The 12149-nt window shown below is 40.1% G+C and overlaps 2 protein-coding genes across 2 annotated transcripts; one reads left to right on the top strand and one right to left on the bottom strand.

The window, feature by feature from the left end:
• Positions 1 to 1391: 1391 nt before the first annotated feature.
• Positions 1392 to 7179, top strand: tmem50a (transmembrane protein 50A). Its single transcript, XM_063497538.1, has 7 exons — positions 1392 to 1502; positions 3081 to 3186; positions 3284 to 3396; positions 5898 to 5965; positions 6152 to 6244; positions 6826 to 6886; positions 6967 to 7179. The coding sequence occupies exons 2-7, from the start codon at positions 3085 to 3087 to the stop codon at positions 7010 to 7012; spliced, it is 483 nt and encodes a 160-aa protein (XP_063353608.1). The 5' UTR covers positions 1392 to 1502; positions 3081 to 3084; the 3' UTR covers positions 7013 to 7179.
• Positions 7180 to 7499: 320 nt separating this feature from the next.
• Positions 7500 to 11642, bottom strand: rhd (Rh blood group, D antigen). Its single transcript, XM_063497537.1, has 10 exons — positions 11443 to 11642; positions 10936 to 11122; positions 10704 to 10854; positions 10466 to 10613; positions 10203 to 10375; positions 8562 to 8699; positions 8346 to 8473; positions 8169 to 8248; positions 8016 to 8089; positions 7500 to 7879 (listed from the first exon to the last, which is right to left on the bottom strand). Exons 1-10 carry the CDS (start codon positions 11585 to 11587, stop codon positions 7853 to 7855), a joined length of 1251 nt encoding a protein of 416 aa, XP_063353607.1. The 5' UTR covers positions 11588 to 11642; the 3' UTR covers positions 7500 to 7852.
• Between the last annotated feature and the right edge of the window lie 507 nt (positions 11643 to 12149).

Raw genomic sequence — 12149 nt, 5'->3', positions numbered from 1 at the left:
TAAAGCTTCTTTTTTTTTTTGTCTATGTTAAAATGTTACAGCCCATATAGTTGTACAGAGGGCTTCCTCTAATGTATAAAAACTGAGATGTATTATTGGAAGTTAAGACATCTCAGGGGTTAAATGCATTGATAATGTGTTACTGGATTCAGTGGTCCTGGCCATGTAACCTCCTGAGACTCAAGCTTTTGAAATGCATTTTTAATTTCCAGATATTTGTGATGAGTTTAACGTGGTAAATATAAAAATTAAGCATAATCTATATAATATGAAATAAAGCATTAAAATACTTTAAAAAAAAGTATGTCCTCATGCAGAGATTAGACGTTTATGTTATAATAAAATACAATAAAGTTGCCATAGTTGTGTCCTGTCTGTTGAACATAGTGTTCAACAGACAGGACAAAAACCAAAATGTTATATTCTCATATGACGACGTGAGGTTTCAGGAAGTTAATTTGGGAATGAAAGAAGACAAAGGATGAAAGAAATAAGATGTACTTCATTTATCCCAAAAACTGAGAAACTATTGTGTTACAGTCACCAAAACACGAAAAAATTGTCTCTCAATAACACACATTTAGCCAGCTCAGAAAGATTAACCCCCCCCCTCCCTCCCCCACAACAATCACAAAATAAGGAGCTCAGTTAAATAAAGATAAAAGAAGTGAAAAGTTCAATAAACCCAAATCAAAATATCATACAACAAGGAGATTAATGAGTAAAATATATAAGGTCATGCTATATATGATTCCAATGGTTTATATGAATAAGATGTACTTTATTCCAATAATAAATAAAGTACATCTATATTGTACTTTACGGGATATTGTTTTCTTTCTTTGTTTTGTATGAATAAAATAATAATAATTATGTGCCTAGAACTCTGAATCTGAATTCTTTTGCAATTAATAGTTTAAATCATATAAAGAAATGTGGACAGAAATGTAAAGTATTTTATTATGTTAGAATAAAATGCCACAATTCTACTTATATGTCACATATATATATTGATTATTATCATATCATATCATTCCCTTATATTATAAATAGCATATAAGTGTGCCAAATGTGCGGCCCAGTAACAGTAACTGGTCCTCCAGAGGATCCTGTTCAGCCCGCTCAATAGCTGTGCAAAGAGTGATGAATAGTGTTCTTTAGTAAAATGCGCAGGTACTGTAGAGATGTGATGCCAGCCTTATTTCAGAAACACTAGTGTCATTAATGAGTCATTAAATGGGAAAATGTGAACCCTTTTATATTAATTGCACTTATTTAGAAAGCTACTATGCAATAATTTTACTGGTGAGGAGTAACTGGAATTAGAAAGGAGAGATGTTTACAAATTCACACTTTATCCGTTGCTCCTGAAGGCAACAACATCAACAGCGTCTTTGATCGAAAAGGGTGTGGGTTAACTGCGCATGTGCGTGACGAACCTCTGTCGGAAGCAAAGTCGGGTTTGTCCAAAGGTTTTACACGTCAAAAAGCGAGAATAAAAGGTAGGAATTCCTTTGAAAATGGCACGAGGAACGGGTAACACTGTCGGGATGTGTGTTTCTATCCGTTCCCACCGCTGTCGTTTGGCTCGTGGTATTTTTTCAGCAACTTCGTAGCGAGAAGAAACCTTCAAGGAAATGTTTGCTAGTACCAAAGCGATGAACAAAAGAAAGCGACAGCGCAGGCTTTTAATCAAACACACGAGCATTGTTTGAGTTTCTAAAACTTATACCTGCTCTTATCATCCCCTTAGGGGCTTAGTGGATATTGCAGGTGGCGATTAAACGGGATAAATGTGGAGTTACAGTATTGTTGGTGTTTGTGCGCGAGCATGAGCCTACTGTACGGCGCCTGCGCACTGATGGATTTTTGTGTCAGATTTCAGTCCACTTTTCTGACTTCGCTTATTGATTATTGGAAATAAGCATAATGAACAGCTGTCTTTCATGTTGCCTGCACTTACATTAGTGGAGTCAGGAATACACCTGGCTGGCTGTGGAAAGTGTGATGTCATCATTTATTTAAACTTTAATAAATCAGCTGTTCCTCCTGTACACAATGGGGTGGAAATTTTGCTGAGACACTTTTTCCTTACTACATTCAGTGACCTGTTTTTACTGTTTTAAGAGTCAAATAAGGAGTCAGCTGTGTCATTGTTGTTATGCATTCTCCAGACGGTGGCCTCCTGGGACGCTGTAATAGTCTAGTAGCTGTGGTAATACCCAGAGCGTTGATGTTCAGTTATTGAACCTAAAGTAGACGGCTTAGCATCATTATTTGAGTAGGTTTCCACGAGTCCTGATGTTCAGGACAAATTCAGAGTACGTGTGTCCTCCACACCTCCATCAAAAGTCAATGGGAGCTGAAATCTACTCCCGGACAAGCTACTGTTCTGTCCGGTGTTATTTGTGTATTATTTCAGTTGTATAAATTTTTTTTTACCAATTTCTTTATTTTGCTATTTATATTTTATTTTATTATACTGAACATTTAAAAAATATATATATTACTGTTCCCCCCCCCTCTTTTCCCCTCTTGACCTCCTTAATTTAATACATTTATTTGATATTTAACAAATAGTTTTAGCCTGTTGTGTTTTATAGTTTTTCTTTTCTGAACTTTTTAAATTTTTTATAGTCAGTTTATATATTCTATGAAAATATGTATTTATGATTAAATTGAATTATTTAATTTCGATTTTTTTCTTATTCACCTTCTCATTGTATTATATTCAGCTTTTTAAGGTTTGACTTGATTTGATTTTAACAGATTTTTATGTATAATATTTATATTATGTATTGATTCTTAATTTTATTTTCTTGAGCTATTCTACACAATATCAGATTTTTGTGTTATAGGCTATGTTTAATTTTTTGGCTCCTCAGCTGAGGACTTTCCCAGTTTTTGAGTTAAATACATTGTTTATGTTTTTTATTTTGATCTTGACATGCATTGAATAATATAGAGGTTATTAGTAAAAAGATATGTTATTTGTTTGTTTTTTTTTCAGACTGTGTAAACTGAGCTGCCTGTTCTCTTAATTCAAATCCTGACTTACACCTACATTTACTTTTTTCCAGAGTCATGTCAGGATTTCTGGACGGGATCCGGTGCGGAGACTGTGAGTGTAATGTGGACTGGGGAGAGCGAAGAAACACAATTGCCTCTATAGCTGCTGGAGTCCTGGTATTTCCACTGAGTTCTTCAAGACAATAAAGGCATATATATATATCTGTATAGAAGATTTTACATATTTAAATAACCGAGGATGTTGTTTTTGCAGTTTTTCACCGGCTGGTGGATCATCATTGATGCAGCAGTGAAATACCCAGCAGAGGATGAATTTCATCATGCATATCACACCTGTGGAGTCATCGCTACTGTGGCCTTTCTCATGTAAGACAGACTGCAGCTGTTTGGTGTTTCTGAAGGTTTAAAGCTCAACCTGCAGGTTTTCCAAATCACATGCCTACTGTCACAGAGGAAGTAGAGCTGATGTCACATGACCTTAAAAAAAACAACAACAGCGATTTAGTCACGTAATAACTGGGAGTCGGGGGTTGTTGCCCCTTTCTGTTTTCAAAAGTGGCCTGATTGATGACCCTGTCTAAGGTGACACTGATACCAGTTTTGATCTTTTTATTCAGAGACATTTGTGAACATGTGAGTTAAATTTACATGTGTCAGTCATGTGAAAAATTCTCAATAGCTAAATGAATGTGAAGAGAGACAACTTCAGCTTCATAGTGTGGATTTAGAGATATCTCCAAAACAGGAAGTCTGGAACCGGTTCTTTTTTATCTTTATTGTTTCACAAAAATTTAAAAAGGGGATGCCCAGAATTTACATTTTTTGAATGCAGCATATTTTATTTCAGCAATTTAACATGAGCAAAGCAAAATCCAAGTAAGATAATAATAATTCAATGAACAAACTCTACTGTGAGATCATGCTGATTTCTACTGCTGGTTTTGAGATGAGGGAGATAGAGGAAAACATCCGCATCCTGGCCACTGACACCAGTCTGTGCCGATATAATCCAATAGAAATGCAGAAAAAAGTTCTCCAATTCCTCTGTGATTATAACCCAGCACAGCAAAAAATAAGAAGGGAAAAAGACGCAAATTCTAAATCGTAAGTCCACAGTGTTTCTGCTTTTTTACACAGTGCCTGCTTGGTGCTCTCACTCTCACACACACAGAGCCAAGGGTGCACTGTGGTCATAACAATGCTCCTGGAATCTGGGTGAAAAAGTCAGGCATGAGGGTCATTACATTACTGAAACTACGTTTTCTTACTCCTGTACTGATTATATTCTGATTAGAATTAAGCATGATTTAGTTTTCTGTATCACTGCAACCATAAAAAGGCTGGATGTTAAGTCCTCTTATTCCACTTTTGGATGAAGATAAGCCCAGGGATCTCAGTCTCTTCGACACCCCCTCCTTTAGATCACTGGCTGCCTGTCATGGTGGTTAAGACGGGGGAGTCCACTTCATCAACAGTGAACAGATGTTGCAAGGCCGATGAGCTGGTCCCCAGTTCTTGGGTCCAGCAGGGCCCTGAGTTGGCTCAAGGACTGTGGCCGGTCACCATCACTCATCTCGTGCTCTGCTCTTCCATCTACTCGTTTTTCCTGGTCTTGTATGTCCTCATCGACCTGGATGTTTTTGTAGCAACTTCCCTCATAGTAATCGTACTTGCACTCCCAGCTGGATGTTTGAATGGTGGCAGGTTTGGTCCAGCAAAAATAAAACCGCCATTAGGCAGATGTGTAGAGGTGATTTGGTGCCCATCAGGGTAGTAAACTCCATCAATATCCCTGCAGATTCCAGATACAGCAGATCTCCGCACTATCTTGGCCCAGCTCAAAAAAGGTGGCTACTGGGACTGTAGGACTAAACTGGCAATCCATATGCAAGAAGATCCCCCACGCGCTGTGGTGTTGGAGTTTATCTTTGTGGCACAATGTGCACTGTAAGGCTGAAGTGACACTTTAGTGATACTTTGCTGTACGAGCATCTGTTCCACACTGGATGCACCTGCTGCCCCCTCTGAATGGTCCTTTTCGGGCTGTGTTTGTTGTGTTTTCAGCCATGGTTCCTTATTCAGCAGACAGTTGTGGTATAATCCTCATCTGCGGGAAGGCAGATCAAAATGTCCCAGGAGTTTCTTCCATAACCTGTTATAAGCTCCTCGGAGGTGCTGTTTTCCCTCCTCCTCATGTCCGAGGTCATCACTAATGCATTAATGACAAAACTTCTCTCCTCTCCCCCGGAGCTTTACTGATTGTAACCCGTGTAACTACACATGCCACTGGTTGTGCCGTGTTTGCATCCTGTTCCTAAATATTTACTTTTTCTATAACTCAAGGTTGTACTCTCGTCAAAATAATCACTCTTGCTTATTTCTTTATGACTGCTAGTCTTAACACTGCTTTCAGGCTAAATTCTCTTCAGCACAGCCACATGTGTATGTATTTATAAACCATTTCCATCCTTTTCTCTGGCGTATGGTGGTAGCTCTGCTGTATTCTCTTGTATATACGCTTCTGGAGTCACCCCTTGCCTGGAGGTCTAATCTTCCCTATTCCTCGATCCCGAGAAAGAGTTTCTTTGTTAAATCATCCAATTTATGTCATGTTTTTTCCAGCATCTTCTCTCTCTTTGTTATAAACCTTGCAAAAGAAGACTCTCAACTTCATGTTGAAACACAGCGCTGTACTTCTAGGAATTTTTGGTTTGCATGTAATAAACACATTTATACAACACTTACAGAGTTAACTGGCCTGGATAGTGTTTATAAATAACTTTTCTGCTCCAACAGTTATTAGTTAATGTTACTTTTTTCGGGTTGTAACATCTGAAGATTCTGTATTCTGCTTTTTTCCCTTTTAGGATAAATGCTGTTTCAAATGGCCAAGTGAGAGGAGACAGCTACAGCGAAGGCTGCATGGGACAGACAGGTGTGTGTCTGCTGTGATGACGACAGGTTGTCTATTTTCATTTAGCAATTATTTATTTAATGTCTCACATCTGCTTTCTACTGATCTTCTGGCGTGTACCTGCGCATGCAGTAAAACACAACGTGGTAAACGAAGCTCGACGCCACGTCACTCAGTGTCCCACCCTTTCTTATCTTTTACTTGCAGGTGCTCGAGTGTGGCTCTTTATCGGCTTCATGCTGGCTTTTGGCTCCCTCATCGCCTCCATGTGGATTCTCTTTGGAGGATTTGTAGTGCCCCGTGAGTCCACTTTATCTGCTTAGCACTTTTCTACTTGGCCCAAGTGTTCAGCTGTGTTTTTAACTGTAGAAACTTTGGACTGGGAACTCTGGCACCTTCGGTTACTTTTTCTGATCATAAAATTTAAACTGGGCTGGTTCAACAACAGTGAGCGACAATAAGTGCAGCAAATCTGATTGTTTCATGACAGTTACTAAAGCATGACCACACACATCCACAAACCGACACGCACTCATGACGCCAGCACGAGGCAGCTCTGACTGTGCAAACAGGAAACGTCCATTAATAGTCAACACCTGTAGACCCTTTTTTTTTTTTCATTATAATTTGTATTTCCAGTTGGAGCCATATTTCCATGTAGTGACGTGCAGAGACAAAGCTACAAACAAAAGTGTCCCTGTCTAAAAACCTTTAGATCTAATTGTATTTATAAACAGCATAACTGTGGTCACGCGTCAGTGTTTGCTGGGTGAAAATGAGGCTGTTTAGAGGGATTTTTGCTGCAGTAAGGAACTCTTGGATTAAAGCTGTGACGGCGTGATGCTGTAACTGACGCCGTAAACCTGTTGCATCTTTTGCAGAGAAGCCCACTGTGTACCCTGGAATTGCTGTTTTCTTCCAAAATGCGTTCATTTTCTTCGGGTGAGTTGTTGAGTCCTCTTTCTCTCGTCCGTTTCAGGACAATGAAAACATTTCACTCATCTTATCGTTTTCCTCTTCAGGGGTTTGGTGTTCAAGTTTGGTCGTACAGAGGATCTCTGGCAGTAATGAACTCTGCGTGTCTCTTCATGTCCACAGTTATACACTCTTCTTTCTATACTGTATGCTTCAGTGGGTATTCACTTTATATATAAACTATTTCCTTTTTTTTTTAGCCTTCAGATTAACATGTTTAATTTATCTGGTTTGCTGTATAAAAGCTAAATCATAATTAAGCACAAATCTTCATAGATTTCTTTAAAGTTTGAATATTTTGAAATGTGACGTGTCTATTTGCACTCGCACTCTGTAGCCATGTTGTTAAAATGGTTTACTTATGCATAAACAAAATTGTGTATTTTGGGAGCTTTATGACACTAAACTGTCTCCATCTCCTTTGTTTTATGGCATCCCTTAATTCGGCCTGCCTGCCAAGTGCACGTTCCATAAATGGTTATGGTACGGATGTTTCGTAGATGTGTACACATACGTGTTTCATTGAATGTAACCATGTGGGGTTGTTTGTAATTTTCCAGGAATAACACTATATCAGCTCTGAAAGTTTGCAGCAATCCAGATTTATTGTTGAGTTTCAGTTAGCCCACAGTGCTGACCTCTGGCAGACAGGTTTCACATCTGTAGGGTGTCCTTTCAGTGCTGCGACTTTGTAATTGAATGCAACATCTGTCCATTCAGCTTGTGTGACACCCAGAGCATCAGGGCAGTGTTTCACAGCCACGGCAGCAATAAAAACATACTGAGCAGTAAATCAGTCTGACACTCCTCACTCCCAATTTTTATCCTCCTTTTTTTTTTTTTTCCCCCCTCACACAAAAAAATATATCCCACTACATTATTTTAAAAGTCAGGAGAGAGAGTGTGAAATTATATACAGGCGTCTTCGTCTTCTTATTTGCGCACAGCGAGATGAGAAAACTGCAAAAACATGAAAACATTTTGTCTGTTTAAGGTTTTGTGAAGGTTTTAAAGTTCAGCATGGTGGAAAATGTGTCAGAAATATCTTCACACTTTAATTATTGAAAGGGAAGCATTAAAGAAGATGACTGCATACCTCCCAGAAGGCTTGATCATCAAAGCAATTCTTGTATTGGGGCGGTCTCCAAAACTTCAACCTGATAAGGAGCCCTTCAAACAAGGAGATGAAACTTATAAAGAAGACTGCGCACTGACTGTACCTGCTGCTGGAATAGAGGTTAAGGCATACCTGTAAGGATTCCCAGCGTCACACTCAGAGCGATGGTGATGAGGAGACTACAGATGTGAAATACAGCAAACCGGATTGCTCTGTCAAAAGAAGGAGGAAAGAAAAACAAATAATTAAGCAGGGTGTTCCTTCTTTTACGTGTTGCAGTCCAACATCACGGGACCGTTTCATTCTTACACTGTGTGATCATCTGAGTCTTTGATCTGCAGGACAAGATGCGCTAGCCATCCCAGTACACCAGGAAGTGCATGACTGCTTAAGATAGCGCATGTGTCATGGCACTGGAATGCCAGCAGCATGTGGATCTGCGGAATAAGTTAATAGCTGAGTTTTATCATACAGACTGTGCAAGCTTGAGGCAAATGTCCACGTGTAGGAGGGGGTGAGAAAAACCTTAAGATACTGGAATCCAATGGATGATATTATGGCAGCAGCAAAGCCGATTATCATGGCTTCCCAAGGATGACGAACTGCTGACATGGAGACGCCGACAGCGACGCCACCAGCGAGGATGCAGGACTGCAGGTGGATCTGAGAGAAAATCAGACTTTTAGGTGCTTCACATGGTGACGAAGCTGAGCTTGCACTGTTAATTTTAATATACACCAAAGTTTGTTTAAATTAACCCCACTTTTTTTTAATAAGTAAAAAAAAAAACCTCTTTGGAGGTCACCAAAAGTTTGTGAATAACATAAACTTCATTTTTGTCATATTTTAGGAGATTTCTGTGTTAACGCAGCCAGAACATCAAAAACCACTCATGGCTTTAAAGCCTATTTAGGTGCTGATAACTGCAGTCCTCATTTTTTAAATAAAATACTGACAAAAATAATATTCTACATCAGTCACTTTATTAGGTACGCCTGTTCATCTGCTCAGTAATGCAAATATATAATCAGCTGATCACATGGCAGTAGTTTAGTGCATTCAAGCATGCAGGCATGGTCATTGAAAAAGAAAGGGGATTCCCACTGGCTGAAAATGCTTTGAAAGGCAGTACAGTAACTCAAATATCACTCGTTACAACAAAGGTGTGCACAAGAGCGTCTCTGAATGCATAACACGTGGAACCTTGAAGCAGATGCTTTTACCAGCAGCAGAAGATCACACCAGGTGCCAGGAGACTGAGACTACAGTCCACACAGGCTAATTAAATTAGACAACAGAAGTCTGGTATTTCTGCTGTGATGGTAGGGTCTGAATTTGGAGTAAATGGCATGGAAGCATGGATACATGCTGCCTTGTGTCAAGAGTTCAGGCTCCTGCTGGTGTAACGGTGTGGGGATATTTTCTTGTCACACTCTGAGCCCCTCAGTGCCAACTAAGAATCTTTTAAATGCCACAGCCTGCCTGAGTGTTGTTGCTGACCATGTCCATCCCTTTATGATCACAACTTGCACATCTAAAACTGGTTTCTTGAGCATGGCGATGAGTTCACTGAACTCAAATGGTCTCCAAAAAATATCTCTGAAGAATGTTTCCTGCACCTTGATGAATCTGTGCCACAAAGAATTAAGACAGCTTATAAAGGAAAATGTGGTCCAACCTGACACTAGCAAGGTGTATCTAATAAAGTGGCAGATAAGGGCATTTTCCCATTAAAATATTAATAAAAGCCCTTCCTGTGGAGATAGTTTAAATGTGAAGAAAAACAGTGTTTTCAGCTGTTCAGAGAGAGTAGAAATGAAAAAAAAAAAGCTAAAATGAAAGCAGATAAACTGATAGATCTTTACTTTAATGTCGCTTTAAGCCAACAGCTGCTACCATACGTCTCTCTTTCTAGCAGAGATGCCTACAGGTAGCAGGGATTCGTCTAAAGAGCAGCACAGCATTTGATCCACTGCATTTATTTTAAAGCTTTAGTTTTAAAGCAAAATGAGCAAAAACAGTTAGCTGTATTCAAACTGACTTTTTGTGGGCCAGCAAAAGTCTGTCTAGTGGCACAGAGGGGAGGTTTTATGCTGGACACCTTATGTTGACATTGCACATAAAGTCTCACAATAATGTGCAAACATATCAAGTGTCAAGTCATACCAGGTTTAGTTTTCCCTTGGGGTTGGAGAGCACAGACACCGCAGCTGCTGTCACAGCACTAACGGCCAGGGCCAGGTAGGTGCTGCACACGGCTCCCAGCTTCCTCCCAGGAGTCTGATCATCCACGAGGACAGAGTTAAAACTGGGCCAAAACATCCAGAGGAAAACAGTCCCTGGAGAGGAGAGACAGATTCAGGTGTACACAGATTCACTAGAGTGGAAATTAGCCAAATGATGCAGCAGATATCTGGGAAAGCTGTTACCTAACATGGAGAACAATCCCATCTTTGTGTCAAATTTCTCCTTTTCAAATCGCCGCTCTGAGCCTTTACGGTAAAGTGTCCCTGTCAGCATGAGTCCAAACAAGGACCCAAAGATGTGAAGCATCATGATGCTGATCAGAGGCTGGGTCTAGAAGGACCAGAATAACATCAGCAGCAGCATATCGATGTGAATACACTTCATCTAAAGATATGATATGAGGGTGAAACGTGGGCTTACGTTCAGGATTAACTGCAGAAGCCATTTGTTTAGGATGAACCCTGACACCTCGAGCAGTCCAATAAGGATGAGGTGGACTGGGTTGGTCTTCCCCAGCACAGCTCCAATTGAAATGAGGGCTGAGGCAGTGCACATCTCAGCAACTATCAAGCTACAGCAGACAAGTTCCAGTTAAATTTATTTATATAAGCTGCTTTAGAGGAAATTATCTGCACCAACCGTCTCCTCCCACCTTCTCAGATCTATCCTGAGCCTTCCCCTGTAGTACAAGGACTCCACACCGTTCAGTATGAGGGCCCACTGGGTGGCCATGGCAGCCACAAGGAGGTTGAACCCAGAGCCACTGAAACCATGCCGCACTAGAAAAGTGCCCAAAAAGCCAAAGCCTAGAATCACTATCACATTCACATCCTGGAACTCTGAAAAAGAAGAAGAGAAGGCACAAAAATAAACAGTTACAGCTGAATTTTAGCTGAGGACACAACACATTTACTCACGGGCTTATCAATGACCAACAAACGGCAGCTCCTCCCCACACTCTTGGACTAAAGTGTGTTTATTTCGCACACTAAAGCATGCACATGAAGTTAGTTTAAAAGATAGTAAAAAAAAAAAAAAAAAGTTTAAAAGATAGTTGCTTCATAAATTAGCTAATCAAAGTAAACACGAACTCTCCATCTTTCACCTCATCTGACCTCAACCCCGCCCTCTCTTTCAAGCTCACAAAAATAAAACTCACCTGGGTAACATTTGCTGAAGTCATCAGCGTTTCCATTTCTTTCGATTTCAGTGTAAAAAGCAAATATGATGATAAACCCAGTCTGCAGGAAAAGCAGCAAGGGTGCCAGACGAGAGCGCAGGCTTGGTGCGTACTGAGGAGGCATTGAAGATGTTTGCTGCACAACTTCTCTTCACACTGACGCTCAGACAAACGGGCGCAACCCCACAGCACGCAGCTTCTCCTCTTTATCAGCTGTTGCGCATGAAAGCGTCTTGGCAAGACAGCGTGAGCTGCACTAATAGATGTGAATCAAATAAAAAAATATATAAATATTTGTGGGGATAAGTGGTAATTTGGGGTATTTGAGGGAATATTTTGAAACATAAGGAAGTGAGCATGGTGAAGCTTTATTATATCCCTATAGATAATAATAATTTAAAAAGGCACAAATAATTCACTTTTTAAGCAGAGACAACTGCAGCCCTCATTTTTTGCCGCACACGCATGCACACACCGTGCACACTATTTAAACCTGGTAACAAAGCATAAATGGCATTCATCTCCTTGGGGCAAGTCAGTCAGCGAAACACACAAAGGCCGTGATATAAATAACCCCCCCTCCCATGTCGGACTGGATGTTTTTGTATCAAGCACAAAGGGAATTTTGTCCCGAAGACAGCATATTTGAGTCCTCATAATAAACCAAAGGCAGAAACATATAAGGG

This window comes from Pelmatolapia mariae, linkage group LG16_19 (assembly GCF_036321145.2).
Source record: "Pelmatolapia mariae isolate MD_Pm_ZW linkage group LG16_19, Pm_UMD_F_2, whole genome shotgun sequence".
In the NCBI taxonomy this organism is placed as follows: Eukaryota; Metazoa; Chordata; class Actinopteri; order Cichliformes; family Cichlidae; genus Pelmatolapia; species Pelmatolapia mariae.
The sequence above is the reverse complement of the archived record's forward strand: the minus strand, read 5'-3'. Positions and strand labels throughout refer to the sequence as shown.